The 18,135-nt window shown below is 49.5% G+C and overlaps 1 protein-coding gene across 1 annotated transcript; it reads right to left on the bottom strand.

The window, feature by feature from the left end:
- Window positions 1-320: 320 nt before the first annotated feature.
- Window positions 321-12,898, bottom strand: KLRG2 (killer cell lectin like receptor G2). The gene is made up of 5 exons (XM_080665066.1): window positions 12,016-12,898; window positions 8,402-8,503; window positions 8,036-8,181; window positions 2,897-3,000; window positions 321-2,398 (listed from the first exon to the last, which is right to left on the bottom strand). The coding sequence occupies exons 1-5, from the start codon at window positions 12,806-12,808 to the stop codon at window positions 2,278-2,280; spliced, it is 1,266 nt and encodes a 421-aa protein (XP_080521192.1). The 5' UTR covers window positions 12,809-12,898; the 3' UTR covers window positions 321-2,277.
- Window positions 12,899-18,135: the final 5,237 nt, after the last annotated feature.

Raw genomic sequence — 18,135 nt, forward strand, 5'->3', positions numbered from 1 at the left:
CTTCCTCTCTGTAAAAAAATCAATAAAATATATTTTTTAAAAAATCTAATTTCTCTTTTTATCAAAGTAGGACATGAATTTGAGTTTTGTGTATTTTTTAAAAATGTAAATATGATTTTAAGTTAGTACTACTAAATTTAGGTTGTGTTTTTTAAAAATCAGCTATACACAATGAAGTTAAGGACAAAGCTTTTGAACTGCTTAGCTGGGTTGGTGAAATAACTAAAAGACATGAAATTGTTCCAAAATATATAAGGGAAGATGTGGAGAAATATGCTAAGGAACCTTTTTTTTTTTTTTTAATGTTTTTATTGATTTTTCTAGAGAGGGAGAGGGAGAGAGAAACATTGATCAGCTGTCTCCTACATGCCCCCGAATGGGGATTGAATCCAAAACGCAGGCATGTGCCCTGACCAGGAATAGAACTGGAACTGACGACGCTCAACCAACTGAGCCACACCAGCAAGGGAGCCAAGGAATCTTTGAAGGAAGATGAATCGGGTGATGATAATATGTAACATTTACTTCATTTATTTTAAATTTCTAACACAGTCTCCAGGTAACTATTTAGTCCCCTGAATAATTATGTACCCAGTGACCAATTTTCCTAATAACAACAAAAAAATCAGTCTCCTAATAATTACTCCTGGTCTTTGAAGACGGACATTACTTTTTAACCTTAAGCGTAACAGCTTGATGACTTCTTATGCAGGTGTAGTCAACCCACCCAGACCAAGATCTTGACCATGCCCGCACCCAGGGTGTTCCCTGGCTCCTCTTCCCAGTTATGAGCCACGATTCTGACTTCTGTCATCAATTAATTTTAAAGCGATGATTTATAATTATTTTTGCTGTTTTAGGGCTTGTCTCCATATTTCTAAATAATAAGCTTACGCTTTTGATTTCTTGGTTTGCCAACTTTGGACAGTACTAGTAATGTCCTAATAAGCTCATTCTCTTACTCCCCTTCTCCACCAAGTGAAGATAAATAGCTTTCAGATTTCCAGCCCTCGGCACCACACTCCGGGCACCACCACAGCTGATTCTAAGTGGCACCTGTGTCCTGGGATCCCCAGGCCCTGGTACTTGGCCCTGAAGCTGGGAGGAACCCAAGGGCTCCTGATGTTGAACCAGCCTGATGCACCAGGCACAGGATGTCTGCTGAGAAGGGCTTTGAAGTGAGTGAAAATCGAATGTTATCAAGCCCTGGGGTTAATTTGCACTTGGAATGAGAGCCCAAAGTGCTTTTAAGACCTTTATTGCTTGTCAAGTGCGCTGTTTAGGACTCGCCATCTCTTGCTCCCAGGCGCCCATACATTCTATACAAGCTACTGGTTTAAATGGGCCAACACAGGCTCCTCCCAGGAGAATTTGGAAAGGAAAGTTGGTTTGTATCACAGTTGTGTGGAATGCTCAGCACCAAGATTAGACGCAGGTACAGCCTCCTGTTGGACCCCATGCTTTGCAGGAACTTTGCCTACCATGGTGGTCCTCTCCTCTGCATCGCCCCAGCCTTGGCCATCAGTGTGCAACCCCCTCTTCCTCCTCCGGGGGCCACCACTTCTCACTCGCTGACACGGGTCGTCAGCTGTGCCCCTCCGCCTGGAAATGGCATTTATAGCAAGGATGTCACTGCTGACAAGCCCTCTGGCCACAAACCAGTGGAACCCTCATTTCATGGCTCGATGTCCACTCAGGTGGGGCTCACCTGTGATCACTAATCCTTTCTGTTCCTCTAGGCCAGTGGTCGGCAAACTGCGGCTCACGAGCCACATGCGGCTCTTTGGCCCCTTGAGTGTGGCTCTTCCACAAAATACCACGTGCGGGCGTGCACATACAGTGCGATTGAAACTTCGTGGCCCATGTGCAGAAGTCAGTTTTCGGCTCTCAAATTTCAATCGTACTGTTGGTATTTGGCTCTGTTGACTAATGAGTTTGCTGACCACTGCTCTAGGCTGAAGGGTGCATTGTGATTAAGCAGGTAAGGGAGAGAATGGGTAATGGCCATTTTTATGAGGGAGAGACTAAGGCTCAGAAATGCAAAAAAAAAAAATCTCAAGGTCTCTGAACAAATCCTCTTCAGCAGCTGGAGGCGAAGATAGAAGATGAAAGCCTTCCCCGGAGTGATCTTCCTGCAACAGAGGCCCAGCTCCCTACTTCGCTCAGGCAGGGCCCCCAGGCACCGAGCAGGGAGTGGCGGGAGCCTGGGTCCAGGGAATAGGCCCCCCTGGGGGCAACTGTATGCCCCCAACAGGGTTGGAATGGGCAGAACCCCAGTCACTTGGTCCCCTGGGCACAGACCCAGGGTCTTGAAGAGGCGCAGTCCAAAGCCACGAGCTTGTCTCCCTCCAGGCCCGCGCACTTCAGACCCGGCTGGTCCTTGTCTTCCTCTGGGAGTCTGGGGAAGGATGAGAAGGAGGAGGGCACTCAGGGTGTTGTAGGCCCTCCAGCCTGCATACCCACTGGCCAGGCCCGGGGTCTGCAAGGAGCCCTGTGGTAGGAGTCGTGAGGATGCCCCTGCCTCAGCTATGTGGCACTGGGTGAAGCAGTAAACCTCTCCGAGTTGCACATCCCTTACCTGTAGAACAGGGTGACAATCCTGCTTGGGTGACTGTGCTGGGGGTCCAGACAAGGGATGGGGTGGCGGGGACTAAAAACCAGGCCCTGAGCATGGGTCTGGGGTCAACCAACAGGCACTCAGGCTGGGGTGGAGCAGGGGGACTGAGTGTCGGGAGATGGTGGCCCCAGAGCGGCAGCGGGGGAGGTGTCTGCAGAGGGGGGAAGGCCCTCCAGCCCCCCTTTGGCGCTTGCTGTGATGTTATTCTGGTCACATTGGGGAGCCCATGCTAGTGCAATAGGGACAGAGCCCCCCCACCCCAGGCCCACAGTCACTCACAGCTGGGGTGGCAGGGGGTCCCCATCGATCCAGTGCCAGCCCTGGGGGCCTCGCCGGGCCCCCACCCAGGAGTACTTGGTGACAGGGTGTCTGCCCAGGAAGTCCTGAGAGAGAGAAGCAGCTGGTCACTCCTCGGGATGCTGGCTCGTCTTACCTGGGCTTTTTTAAGTTCCCAGCTTGCCAGGCCAGAGAAGCAGCTCAGCTCAACCCAACTTGCCCAAACACCAGGAATCAGAAAGTTGGATGGGATGCTTGCTGGTTGCCAGGTGCTGCTCTCAGGATGGGGCCCAGAAATGGGGACAATCCCATCTCAGCCCTCAAGGCGAGGGGATGTGAATGTCAATCCCCACTGAGCAACGAGGAGTGGACAGAGGAACGAAGAGGCTCCGAGAAGAGTTGGGTAAAGGCATAAGCAAAGCTGGGCAGCTGCACAGCACGTCCAGGTAACAAGCGGCCTCACTAGGGAGGAGGAGGTGAGTGATGGGGTGGATCAGGCTGCAGGGGCCTCCTGGAAGCAGATGGTCAACAACACAGTTGCCAGCAAGAGCACCAGTTACGTTGTATCAGTTCAGTGTGAGATAACTAAGACCATTAAAAAAACATGAAGTCCGTGGAGCACTACAGGGGAAAGGTGTAGCATGGGGCTGTAGTATGTGAAGGGTCACAGAAAGGGAAAAAGCTGAATCACAGTAGTGGCTTGATTATAATAATGAAAAAGTATGTACATACGTGGACACAGGAGGAACAGCAAGAATGAAAACAAGTGTGTTAGCTATTAGAGATGTCAGATTTTTAACAAAACATGGTATTAACGTTAAGTTCAACTTGTTTTTCAATTGCAATTCAATTGTACTTAAAAGGTGTTTCTAGCCCTAACCGGTTTGGCTCAGTGGATAGAGCATCCGCCTGCAGACTCAAGGGTCCCAGCTTCCATTCTGGTCATGGGCATGTACCTCGGTTGCGGGCACATACCCAGTGGGAAGTGTGAGGAGGCAGCTGATCGATGTCTCTAACTCTCTGTTCCTCTCTGTAAAAAGTCAATATATTTTTTTAAAAAAAGGTGTTTCTATATTGAAATTCCTGGTGCAATGCTGCCAATCCACACTGGCCCAGTCTTTCTAGAACATAACTTGGGGCTATGTCCATAACAAGATCAGGAACACGGTTCTTGTTGCTTGGATGGGTGATTCCACATTGGGGAGTAAATCCAAGAGCATAAAGGGGAGAAAATAAATTTACCCGAAGGTAACACAAGTACCATTTATAAAGAACAATTGAAAGCCACCCAATGCACAGCAGTCGGGAAATAACCAGGCCAATTATGGGATATCAACATGATGGAAAATTGCAGTGCTGTTAGAGATGACAAATACATAGAAAATGTAGTTACGCAAGAAAATGTAAATATGAAATCATGCTGTGGAAAAGGCAGACCACACCAGCAAGCACACCTCGCTCACAATGCCAAGAAGCATATATTCACATTAGTGAAACAGATGGTATAAATGGATTTAACGATATATTCAGGTCTTCCCCAGAAAATGGTTTAAGTTGACAAAGATAAAACCTCTGTATTTAACCTTGGGAATTAAGCAAGTGAGCACCGGAGGGATGACTGTGCCCCTCCTATTCATCCTTCAGTCTTACTCACCATGGACCGCCAGAGCCCAGCACAGTCGGCCAGCTCAGCAAAACTGCCTCCCTGTGATCCTGCTAATAACCACCAAGGGCCCCGGGGAACTCCGGGGAACACAGGGGCCTTCGTGACAGCTGTGTGCCCCAGAGGTGTAAACACATCTTATTCCCAAGGGAGCACCAGACATTCAGCAGCTGAGAGGAGCCAGAACCAATTTCCAGGTAACCTTGCTAAGCTTACCCATCTGAGATCCCAAAGATCAGACCGCATATGAAAATGGAGAGTGATGAGAACAGGCAAGGCACACACAGCCCTGCCTTAGCTGGCCTTTTCCTCTTGGCTCCATGCCCCGAGCTGGGGCCCACGGGCAGGCCTGGGTGGGGAGCTCTGGGGAGGATGAGGCTGGCCCTGAGTGTGAGTCAGCAGGCAGAGCAGCCCAAGCATCTCGCTGCATGGCTGCACACACCTGTCCTCTTGGGAGAGGTAAGCTGCTGGTTGGGGAAGGCACACCAGGGCTCAGGCGAGCTATCACTGAAGCGTAGAGCTTTGGAGCCAGGCTGCCCCATATTCAAATTCTGGTTCTGCTGACTTGTAAGGGCTGTGACCTAAGGCAGGTTACCCAGCCTTTCAGAGCTTCAGCGTGGTCCTCTGTAAAACGGGGACATTTGCAATGAGGCCTGAGATAGCATGTATAAAGCCCAGGGCACAGAGTACATACTCATTACATCCCCTCTGCAGAGGAAGCCCTGTCTCCGCTGGGCGGTGTTCAAAGCTTTGATGCTTACAGCAATGCCAAGAGGACCCTGTCCTTCTTTCTGTCCTAGCCCCCTGGGCCTCCTGGTGACAGAAGCCATGGCCTGTCCCATGCAACAATACCTGCTCCATTCGGCCTCTCCCTTGCAGCTCAGACTCCATTAACCTGTTCTCACTGTTAGCAAAAATAATGGTGTGGGAAAAGCATTGTCAAGAATTATAAATAAAATCCAGAAACTTCAGCTCAAAGGACTGCTCTGTAATGATGGCACATCAATCCTGGGGCCTCACCACCTCCCACTGGTGCGTCTCCAACTTTCCCACCAGTGCGGGGAAGGAAATTCTGATCCTGGGCAGAATTGACTTGAAATCTCATGTTTTACACCTTAAAAGTCAGGCAAATTATTTTCTATATCTTCATACATTTTTTTAAATTGTGGTAAATGACACAGCCGATGTGTACGTTTAAGGTAGTTTCTCCTTTCCTCCCCCTGCAAAACGAAGCTGTCATTGAGCCAATGGCGAGTGGCTCTGAGATGACTTAGGTGGCCTGAAACTTTCTCCTTTTTGCTAACTGGGAGCAAAACCAGCTCTGGGGATGAGCCGTGTACACTCCCTGGTACCGTGGCATGTCCCTGGGTGTGTGCATCCCAGCTCAGGAAGCTTGGCCTTTGCCAGCCTGTGCTCCCCACCCCTGGCTCGGCATCTCCCGGAGCTTCTGGCCCTGGTCCAAACCTGGGGAGGATTCCAGAGCTCAGTCATCACACGCCGGATTTTAACTGCCTGGGACCCAAATCTTAGTGTGGGTCTTTTTGCAAGGGGCTTTTTAGAAGCTCTTTTTTGGAAGGAGCTTATCCAGGCCCTGTGATATATTTTCTGAATATTTACTTATGTTTCAATAGATTGATCCTGTGTGCTTTTTTTTTTTTTTTTTTTAATCTTTATCTCAAGCTCCCTTTGCAATTTGGATTGTTAAACCCGGCTCCCCTTTTGAGAACCCACCAGCCAGGAGGCCATTGCTCAGCTGAGGTCCAAGGTCATTCTGGATTGACCGTGTCTGATAAAGGCCTGAAGGGCGCTGGCTTTCTGATGACACTTGCTGTGCCCAGTGGCTCTGTCTCAGGAAATGGAAAAATTATGCAGGGCTGCCAAGTCCCTGCCCTGCTAGGCCCCCTCCCCAGCTTCAAGCACTCTTTAGGGACCTGCCCCTGTTCCCACTGGTTTTTAACTTGCAGGTGTGATCAGGCGGGGTCCTTTGATGCAGGGGTCTGGATAGGTTTCTCTCCCCAGCCTGGTCTTATCTCACAATGATAAGAACTCAAGGTCCAGCCCAGGCCATGGGCAGAAACTGTTCTATATCCACCTCTTACCTCCATGGGCTAGAAAAAAATCAATTATCACTTGAAATCTTGCCTCCTCTACATGCCAACTATCATTAAAGTATTAGCATGTTTATTCTTCACATCTATATTTACCACATTGGGAAATTTTTTCAGTCTACACTGCACCTTCTTCATTTCCCCATGTTTTTTGAAATATGTTATTTCTACTAATATAATAACCTATGTTCACTGTAAAACATTTTCTCCAGCAGATTTTTATATCTACTTCCAGGAGTTCTTCCAGAGAAAATAAAAAGCAGAAGTTGCGCTCCCTGTGGTATGGGGCAGAAATCCTTTCTTGCAGGACTGAGCAGGAGCAATCTAAGAAAAATTTTATGCATGCAAAGATCTAAAATTCTTGATTAATGTCTGCTTCACTCATTGCTCTCTGAGCCGTCAAAGATGGAGGCTGTGCCGTTCAGGCTCATCCCTGAATTCCACCCTCCCCCCAAAACAATATAGAGAAAGTGCTCAATAAAGATTTATTGAAGCACTGTCTGAAGGAATGCTGCATTTTCATAGATAACAGAACAGCTAACATAGGTTCTTGGCACCTAAATTAGATATAATGAAGCCAAGGTCCTCTTTTATAGCCACTCTCAAACCCACTAGTTGGATTATTATTCAGCAAATAGTTACTCTTCTCCCCGCTCCCTAGGGGATGGAGATCCTATGCTGTCTGTCCCCTTGATGTTGGGCTTGGCCTTGTTATTTGCTTTGGCTAATGGAATGTTAGCCGATATAACATCTGCAGAAGCCTTAAATGGTGCTTGATCCTTGCCCTTCTGCCATTTTTCTTACGAAGACTTTCCCTCAGGTAGAAGGACCAGAGTCACAGAGTAAACCCAGTGGGCTCAAGGCCAGCCCAGCAATCTGCATCTGAAACTGAGCTGTCTGACAAACCAAGATCGGCCCATCAACAGTCCTCCCTCAGATCAAGAAATGCTTGTGGTCTAAAGTTACTGACTTTAGCGGTGATTTGTCACCCTGCATTATTATAGCAAGACCTGAATAGCATACCCACTAAATGTCATTTATTTTTCATATAGCCTCCCAAGAGTATGCATGTGTCTCCCCTCAGATCTGCCAGCGCACACTGGTTCCTGAGCTCCCTGTTGGCTACATGGCCACCACGTGGGACGAGGGCAGCCCTGCTCTGGTCCTCCAGGTCCACCTCCCCCTCCACAACTTAGAATGAAGAGGACATTGAAGACCTCGGCAATCAGAAGTCTAGTGCCCCTGCATGTCACTTTCTTTCTCCAAGCCTCGTGGCTTTTTCTGAAATATGGAGTTGGACTAGATCCTTGCGATTCCTTCCAGGGCTAGCCACCTGTACCCTGTAATGATACGCACACCCTCCCTCCTTACCTGGGTGTGGATCAGCAGGGGGAGGGTAGCACGGTGGGCAGAGCAGAAAGTCTGGCTGGCTTCCCAGGCTTGAGCTTCAGTAGAGAGGTAGTAACAGTGCTCCTCAGACCACAGCCAGCCATGGGGACACGGCCGGCACCCGGCCCCTGAAAGCAGAGACCACAGGTGAGCTGCAGGGTAAACTGGAATGAGCCGAGTGCGTGCTCCTTAAAAAAATTAAAACCTGGTCACCGCCTTGACTGAGGGGCAAGCAGGGTGGGCAGGGACCGCAGAAGGCTGTACAGTTTGTACAGGTTACAAAGCCGCCCCAGGCAGGGGCTGACCCCCAATTGCTTGTCAAAGCATAGCTGGGAGGAGGCACCATACCTGTTCTAGAGGCCAGGGCCACAATGGCGACCGTGGACACCGCCAGGAGCACGGCCATGACCACCAGGGCCCAGCGCAGGGACTTCATGTACATGGGCAGCCCTGGGCAGGGAAAGGGACAACCAGGAGAGACAGGTTAGAACCACTGACGTATACCCCAGCATCACACCCACAGGAGTACCCACTCCCTCGGCCCAGACACCAGGATAAGCCACTCGATTTAGGTTAGAACATCCTATCTGGGAGAAAAAGACTAGATGTTTACTTTTTAAATAAGATTCTATTCAAGAAAGAGAACAAGCCCTGGCCAGGGTGGCTCAGTTGGTTAGAGCGTTGTCCTGATAGGCTAAGGCCAAGTTCAATTCCTGGTCAGGGTACATACAGGAGTCAACCAATAGATGCATAAATAAGTGGAACAACAAACTGATGTTTCTCGCTCTCTCCCTTACAAGCTCTCTAAAACCAATAAATAAATGTTTTATTTTTTTATTTTTATTTTAATAAATCTTTATTCAGATTATTACAATTGTTTCTCCTTTTTCCCCCCATAGCTCCCCTCCACCCATTTCCCACCCCACCTTCTGCCCTTACCTCCCCCCCACTGTCCTCATCCATAGGTGTATGATTTTTGTCCAGTCTCTTCATGAACCCCCCATACCCCTTTCCCACTGAGAATTATCAGTCCACTCCCTTTCTATGCCCCTGATTCTATTATATTCACCAGATTATTCTGTTCCTCAGGTTTTTAATTCACTTGAGTTTTAGGTTCACTTGTTGATAAATATGTATTTGTTGTTCAATAAATAAATGTTTTAAAAAAGAGGACAAATAATTGGCTAACAAGCATTTACTGTGCAGCTAATGTGCCCTAGACATAGGGTATAAATTCACCAAGAACAGGGCAAGGCCCCTGCACTCAAGCAGCTAATAAGACTGGGCAAAGGTACCAGGAGATAAAATTACAAAGGAGAGAGGAATGAGGGCTAGATTTGGAGTTTGACAGACCTGGGTTCAAGTTCTGACTCAAGAGTTCTTGGTGTTTTCCGGTTTTAACACTAACATCACACCTGCCTCTTTTATCTGTCCAGGTCTGGAGGCCACCAAGGAAGCCTCATGGGTCCAGAGAGCACGTTGTAGGCTGCAGAGCACTAGGCAAGTGTGAGTTGTCAGGAGCTCAAGGTCCCAGGGGGACCAGATGGCTGGAATGAGGTTGCAGAGAGGAAAGGAACTTCGGAGAAGGGGGTGGGGGGGGGGCGTGGGGGAGGACAGGACCTAGCCACATCATGGATGACCTTAAAAACACTATGCTAAGTGAAAGAAGCCAGCCACAAAAGGACATGTATTATAGGCAAACCCATCAAGACAGAAAGTAGACTAGTGACCACCTGGGGCTGGGGGATGTTAGCTAGAACAGTGGTCGGCAAACTCATTAGTCAACAGAGCCAAATATCAACAGTACAATGATTGAAATTTCTTTTGAGAGCCAAATTTTTTAAACTTAAACTTCTTCTAACGCCACTTCTTCAAAATAGACTCGCCCAGGCAGTGGTATTTTGTGGAAGAGCCACACTCAAGGGGCCAAAGAGCCGCATGTGGCTCGCGAGCCGCAGTTTGCCGACCACGGAGCTAGAAGATACAGCACTTCTTTTTGGAGTGATGAAAGTATTATAAAATTACTGGTGTTGGTCACACAACTCTGTGCATATACTAAAAACCGTTGGATTGTATGCTTTAAATGGGTGAATTGTGTTATGTAAATCATAGCTCAGGAAGGTGTTACCCAAATAAGTGATTTGAAAATGCTTGGAATAAAAGATACATAAATTGACAGTCTTAAAATAACAAAAGCAGAACTAAAAAAGTCTGGAGAAGCAAAGGAAAATAAACCTGCCAACCACCTCAGTAAATATAAACATTGTGACGGAACAGTAAATTCAGCTCCAATCTTTCAGAAAACAGAGCAGTAAAAAAATACAGTAAGTTACAAAAGTCTCAGACACCTTCCACACTCAGGGCTGCAATGCAGAACTGGGAAACGCCCCCCCCCCCTCCCCCGCGCCCCAGCCATTTGTCTCCCAAACTTCCAGGTAAAGAAAAAGTCCTAGCACCCCCTTTAGAAAGCAATTCTTTTTTAAAAAAAAATGTTTCTACCGGTTTTTAGAGAGAGAGGAAGGGGTAGAGATACAAACATTTATGAGAGAGAAACATCAACCATCAGCTGCCTCCTGCACGCCCCCTACTGGGTGGGGGTCGAACCCGCACTCCAGGCATGTGCCCTGACCCGGAATATGGACGGTGACCTCTTGGTTCCTGGGTCGATGCTCAAACGCTGAGCTACACCGGCCGGGATGGAAAGCAATTCTTTTTTTTTTTTTTTTTTTTAATATATATTTATTGATATTTTACAGAGAGGAAGAGAGAGGGATAGAGAGCTAGAAACATCGATCAGCTGCCTCCTGCACACCTCCCACTGGGGATGTGCCCGCAACCAAGGTACATGCCCTTGACCGGAATCGAACCCGAGACCCTTCAGTCCGCAGGCCGAAGCTCTATCCACTGAGCCAAACCGGTTTCGGCGGAAAGCAATTCTTAATCACACAAGTAACAAATACATTCTCCTTGTAAAAAAATGAAAATACAGCCTGGCTGGTGTGGCTCAGTGGTTGAGCGTTGACCCGTGAACTAGGAGGTCACTGGTTGATTCCAGTCAGGGCACATGCCTGGGTTTCCCCGGATCGATCCCAGGAGGGGGCGTGCAGGAGGCAGCCGATCAACGATGTTCTTTCATCTAAGTTTCTATCTCTCTATCCTTCTCCCTTCCTCTCTAAAAAAAACCCAAAAAAAAACATATATATATATATATATATATTTAAAAAAGAAAATACAGATGAAACTACCCCCTTTCCCCTCAAAATAAACAAACAAACCCTCCTACTTATCCTTCAAAGCTTAGCTCCAGGAAGCTTTCCCAGGCCCCAAATTCATCCGCCACTCCCTCCTGGTTCCCTGTCCAGGATTGCTTATTTGTTCATATCTTTTTCAGGCTCTTTCTTATTCCCTCCCAATCGCCTCCCTGCCCCACCCCCCAGAGAAACGCGCACACACCCTAACACAGTCTCACGCAGAAGTGGCTGAATGGATGAGTGGGGGCGCGGGAGGGGGGTGAGACAAATGTTCCTCAGTATATAGTGGGCGGAAAGAGAGAGCCTGAGCCTGCGGGAGGGCGGCCCGGGGCCGAGTGGCGGTCCTGGGCGGCCTGGAGCCGGGAGTCGAGGACCTGCGTTCCTGCCCGAGCTGCCGCCGCCGTCACGTGACCCTAAGGCTTTCGCTCACCTGGAATCCCTCCCCCTGGACTGATCAAAGATGCTGCGCACACTGAGCGGGAATGTGAAAGTTGTCGAGAGAGCGTAAGAGGGAAGAATAGTGGTTTTATACTTTTATCGAAAACCATTTGAATTATAATTACGTAGAGTAGACCATAATGCTATTAGTTCCAAGCCAGGTCGGACATTGGGATGGTCGCCTGGGTCCCCCAGTCCCTCCAGAGCAGAGCCCAGGGCTGGGTGGATGTTGGGGGACCTCAGGCTGCGTGGCCGACCCGGCGGCGCGCGTACCTATGAGCTTGATAGCCCGGTGCAGCTTCAGGTCGCCGTCCACCTCGGCGCGCTGCAGCAGGGCGGCGTCCTCCTTCCCCAGCTCCTTGCAGCGGCAGCGGCACGTGGGGGAGTCCGGGGACTCCGCGCCCCCTTCCGTCGGGCCGGTCTGGCCCTCCGCGTCGAGGCCATGCTCCGCTCGGGCGGCAGCCAGTGGCGAGCCACGGCTCCACGTGCTGCCCAAGGACGCGGTCCGCGGCAGGAGCGGGTACACGGGGGCGGCGTGGCGGGAGAAGGCGGGGGACTCGGGCACCGGGACGGTGATGAAGCGCCGGGAGGGCGCAGGCGAGGGCGCGCGGCTGCCGCCGGCCGCGCCCACGGGTTTTACGCGCACGTCCACCTGCAGCTCCATGGGCGCCCAGCTGCCGGGCACCGGCTCCTCCGGCGCGGCCCTGGGCACCAGCTCGGTTCCTGCCGCCTCGCCGTCCCGGGGCTGCTCGGCAACAGCGGGCCCCGGCGACGGCGGCTCGGGGCCAGCGGACAACTGGCGGCGGAAGGCGCCGTAGCCGAGGCTGGCGGGCAGCACCCGCAGGCGCGCAGGGCGAGGCGAGGGCAGCTTTTTTTCGCCCGAGAGGTCCGGGCCCGCGCCGGTCGCCTCCTGCACGACCGCTGCCGGGCTGCTCTCGGGACTTTCTAGTCGTCGGTCCTCCGCGGGGGCCTGCGGCGGCGCTAGCCCCGGCACCTGGTTTTCCAAGGGCTCCATTGGCAACTCGGCCCCGGCCTGGTCTCTGGATGCCGCCTGGGCTCCCTCCATCCCGGGCGCGAAGCCACCGAGAGACTCACGGTGGAGCTCACCTGGGCCCAGGTAGGGTGTCTGTTTCGCCTCTCAGGTCGGGATTGGTCCAGCTGAGTGGCTGAAGTTGTGGAACCACAGCCCTCTCCGTGGTTCCGCCCTCCCACCAAGCTCCTCTCTGGGATTGGCTGTAGTTGGGTTGGCCACCCCCTTCCAGGCCACCAGCCCTTTTGCACCAGGCACCGGGGAATGAGAGGGGCGGGAGGGCCTGGATGTGAGGTTTTCCGGGGAAAGGTCTGGGAGGCAGACTTTAAGGGAGAACCCAGAGCCCCGCCTGACTCTTCCCTCTTCTTTGTCCTGAGTCCCACCCACTTCCTCTCCCACCCCAGCCCTCAGCCTTAGGCGGATTTGGAAAGTTACAACTTGGGCCGGGAGGGGTTGGTCAAGTCTTGTAGAGATCCTCAGACCTCAGAAAAACCAGGGGTTCCAAAATAAATGGGGCAAAAGAACAAGAATAAAGAAAAAGAAAGAAATGGGGCGGCCTGCGGAAAAGTAGCCGAGCGGGTTGTCCCGACAACGTAGTGAGAGAAGGGGCGCCACACCTGAGAGAACCCCCGGACCGCTTCCCGCACAAGTTAGAGGGACAGCTACTCTGGAGGCCTGACTCCTACTAGCCTAGACTGAGGAATGAAAATGTGTCTTTTCCTGGTGACAGGCGCTGGTCCTCCGCCAGCCTGGTGTGCTGGAATACAGGTTTCCCAACCCTGCCAGTGAGCAGAACGCCATTAAAAAAATAATAAATTCCTGGCTGGGCTCCACCCAGTCCTACTGACAAGGGGATGAGGTCAGTGGTATTTTTATCAAGAACCCCAGGGTAGGATTGGCAGATAAAATGCAAGCCAATCTGTTAAATCTGAATTTCAGATAAACAAGAGGTTTTGTGTGTGTGTTTATAAGTATGTCCTAAGTGTTGTGTGGGATATACTTATATTTTAAAATTGTTATCTAGAATTTAACCTGCCTCCTATATTCTTATGTGTTAACTCTGGCAACCCTACCCCAGGAACCTCTGGAGAGGCATGAATCAGATTCCCCCTTGGAGCCCTCAGAAAGAACCAATCCTGTTGACACCTTGATCTTGGACTTCCAGCCTCCAGAACTGTGAGAAAGTACATTTCTGTCTTTTAAGTCATTCGTTTGTCACCTGTCCAGATGGCTGCCTGCCCTGGGGACTTCTCTCCTGACTCAGGTGGTCTCTGCACCCCCACCCTTCACCATCGCTGGCTCAGCTGTGCCATGCAGATCTCCCTCATGAGAATTTGGCACTTGCTCTGAGTGAGATACCCAAAGGTGGAAGTTGTCACAAGTCTCAACAGGACAGCTCACTGTAGAGGAGGCCCACAGACTGTCCCCAGGTCCCTGGAGTCTCTCTAGTTTCAGCCCTTCCTAAAGATTGCTTCTTCAGCCCTTTTCGGCATGGCTCGATTGGTTGGATGTCCTCTGGTGCATCACGAAGTCGTGGGTTCCATTCCTGGTCAGGGCACATGCCTGAGTTAGAGGGCCTGCAGGAGGCAGCCGATCACATCAATGTTTTTTTTTCTCTCTCTCCCTCTCCTCCTGGTCTAAAAAAAAAAAAAGATTGCTTGTTCAATTCTGGATTTCTAGAACCCTACCCTCTTTACCTTATTTATTTGTTTTTGGTTAATACTCACTGGAGGATATTTTTTCCATTGATTTTTAGAGAGTGGAAGGAAGAGAGGGACAGATTAAGAGAGAGAGAAACATCGATTGGTTGACTCCCACATGATGCAGGGGATCAAATCTGCAGCCCAGATATGAGCCATTGACGGGGAATCAAGCCCTCAACCCTTCCATGTGTGGGCTGCTGCTCTAACCATTGAGAACACTGGCCAGGGCTTCTTTATTTATTGAGTTGAGAGAGAGAGGAAGGGAGAGAGAGAGACAGATACTGATTTCTTCTTTCACTTATTTATGCATTCATTGGTTTGTTCATGTATGGGTTCTGACGGGAGATCTATCCTGCAACCTTGGCCTATTGGGATGCTGCTCTAACCACCCGAGCTATTGGGGCAGGGCTCCTCTGCTTTAAGTTAGCATAACATTCACCACTCTGATTGCCAGTGGAAAAAACCCCAAGTCCAACCAGCACTGCCTTGGGCCCCCTGGGGCTCTCTCAGGATGAGCACCAGGCTGTGGAGCAGTCTCCATCGTGCCTTCCCTGGCAGCACAACTTCCAAGGCCATTACAGCTTCCATGGTGGAGGACCCTCACGCAGGTGAATCGCCCAAAGGTGTCAAGGGGGCTCAGACCCTGGTTAGCCAAAAAGAGCAAGTAAGTACTGCAGTTCTTTCTTCCATCCTTCTCTCTCACTTTAAAACCCCTTTTTCTACCACAACAGCAATACATGCCTGTGATTCAAAATTTAAATATTACAGAAATGCACACGGTAGAAAGTGAAGTTCCCCAGTATTTCACGCCCCAGAGCTCTCCTTTACTAATGTTTCGGTGTATACTCTCCTGGCTCTTTTTCTATGCATACCCTGAACTATATGGTTATGATACGCATATGTTTTTTATTTCCAAAACTTCCCTCATGGTGACATGTAACCTAGACCTAGTTTATTTAAGCTGTCTCCCTCTGGTGCACATTCGAGCTGTTTCCATTGGTGACATAATTGCTGCAATGCTGCAAATGCCACAGTTACAATTCAATGACCATCCTTGCACATTTTTTTAAAAAATCACATCTCTGATGCTATTTTCAGTATAGATTAATTAAAATGGAACTGCTCAGCCAAAGGGCGCTCCGACGGACAATGCCACAATGACCCAATCACTCACAAGAGAGCGGGCTGCTCCCCACAGCCTCACCAGCACTTGAAATTATCAGTCTCTTAGTCTTTACCAATCTGCTGGGTGAAAATATGAAATTTCAACTTGCATTTTTAAATTGTAAATAACGTTGAAGTTCTTTTCATTTGTTAACTGTGTTGTGAGAAGGGTCTTTGCCAGTCTCAGGGCTGTGTGCAGGGCCACTGGGCCTCCTTCAGGTCACCAGCTGGTTCCAGGAAGTGGTTCAGTAGGAACCAGGGTTCACTGGTTCAGGTAGGTGATGGTATCTGGCGTCTAAACAGACCAAAGCGTTCTAAGAGCATAAACTAAACCATGGCTGGTTGCTCCAAAGAGGAAACAAACATGCCCACCCCTGGCATTTGGAACCTTCCAGGGCACCTGGACACAGATAACGAGAAGGAGGGGGGTTTCTGCATGGCCAGCTCCCTGGCATGGTCAGTCCATCCTCACATTCCACCTGCTCAGAGACTCAGGGGCACCCAAGCCAGGATGGCACTCTCACCCCCCCCAGCTCCCCGTCCCTCACCTGGACTTCATAGCACTCAGCACTGTTTTCAGCCACCTGTGCACATATGTGTCTTGTTATTTCATGTTTGTCTCTGGCCTCTAGGAATCATTACCGTAGCTCCACAATAGAATGGTACCTGGCATGCCCATTCCTGGTTCTTGGCTGGTCACCCCCGTTGCTCAGTGAATATTTGTGAAATAAAAACTGCTGAACAGGGCACTGTGGGGGTGCTTGACATACATTGTCTTTATTATTTCTCTCCCTCAATTTTTATTTGACAGAGATTAAGCATTAAGAAAAATGAAAAGAGCCCTAACCGGTTTGGCTCAGTGGATAGCGTCGGCCTGTGGATTGAAGGGTCCCAGGTTCGATTCCGGTCAAGGGCATGCCCCAATAGGGGGCGTGCAGGAGGCAGCTGATCAATGTTTCTCTCTCATCCATGTTTCTAACTCTCTATCCCTCTCCCTTCCTCTCTGTAAAAAAATCAATAAAATATATATAAAAAAAAAGAAAAATGAAAAGAGCCCTAGCCAGGTTGGCTCAATGGATAGAGCATTGGCCCTCGGACTGAAGGGTCCTGGGTTTGATTCCAATCAAGGGCCATACCTCGATTGCAGGCTTGATCCCTGTCCCTGGTCTGGGTCCATGTGGGAGGCAACCAATCCATGTGTCTCTCTCACATCAGTGTTTCTCTCTCTGTGTCTCCCCTTCCCTTCCACTCTCTGTAAAAATCAATGGAAGAAAGAAAAATTAAAAGATAAAAACACTTGAACACCCTCCACCTAGACTCAGCAGTTAGCATTTTACTGTATTTGCTTTGTCTTTATCTTCATGCAAACATACTTTTGTGGTTATTTCCATAAAACATTTGCATGGACTGCAGACCTGGAGAAATTTCACCCTTAAATACTCAGCATGTATGTTCTATGAATACACGTATCTACCTAAGTGCAGTGTCATTCTCACATCAAGGAGTGAGCAATTAGTCCATGCTAGATGATATATAGAAGTCATATTTAAATTTCCCCAATTTTTTCAAACCAGGATCTAATCAAGTCTCATACATTGCATTTGGCTGTTATGTTTATTTCCTCTTCCTAATAACTGTGAGGAAGGCATGAATATGCCTACTTTACAAGTGAGGAAAGTGAGAGAGTCAGGGAGGTGGAGTAACCTGCCAGATCATGTGACTCTAAGATGGAAAAGTCAGGATGCCTTCATGTGTCTCTGACTCCCAAACATGTCTCTTCTCCCTCTTTCCTGCATCTCGCTCCCCTACATCTTGGTTCCCTAGAGGTTTCATTTCCAGATTCTTGCTTGTCTGGTCCATGCAAGTCATGGGCTGGGGCCAAGGTGGAGGTGCCAACCCAGTTACCTAGCCAACTAGGCTTCACTTTCAAGTCCCTCCAGCCACACCCCCGCTGCAACATGGACTGAGAAAACATTCCACCTGGATATGTGCGTGCTCACCCAAGGAGCCTTAAGGAAGAACCCTAACAGGGCAGAAAAACATCTCCCTGAGTCATCAGCTGCTTGCTCTCTGCAAGTCAAAACGCAGACCCTCCCTTGCTGGGAGCTCCACCCCTAGAATTCATTCCTGTAGACTGCAGTGCGCTAGGATTGTGAGTATAACTAACGTGTGTGAGCAGACAGTCTGACCCACACAGTAACGCATGGCTATCCTCAACTTCCTGTGTATGATTATTTTATGAGTCTAGGCCAGTGGTCGGCAAACTCATTAGTCAACAGAGCCAAATATCAACAGTACAACGATTGAAATTTCTTTTGAGAGCCGAAAACTGACTTCTGTGCATGGGCCACGAAGTTTCAGTCGCACTGTATGTGCGCGCCCGCACGTGGTATTTTGTGGAAGAGCCACACTCAAGGGGCCAAAGAGCCGAATGTGGCTCGCGAGCCATGGTTTGCTGACCACTGGTCTAGGCTTTTAAAAATGAAACATTCAACT

This window comes from Plecotus auritus, assembly GCF_963455305.1.
Source record: "Plecotus auritus genome assembly, chromosome: 4".
In the NCBI taxonomy this organism is placed as follows: Eukaryota; Metazoa; Chordata; class Mammalia; order Chiroptera; family Vespertilionidae; genus Plecotus; species Plecotus auritus.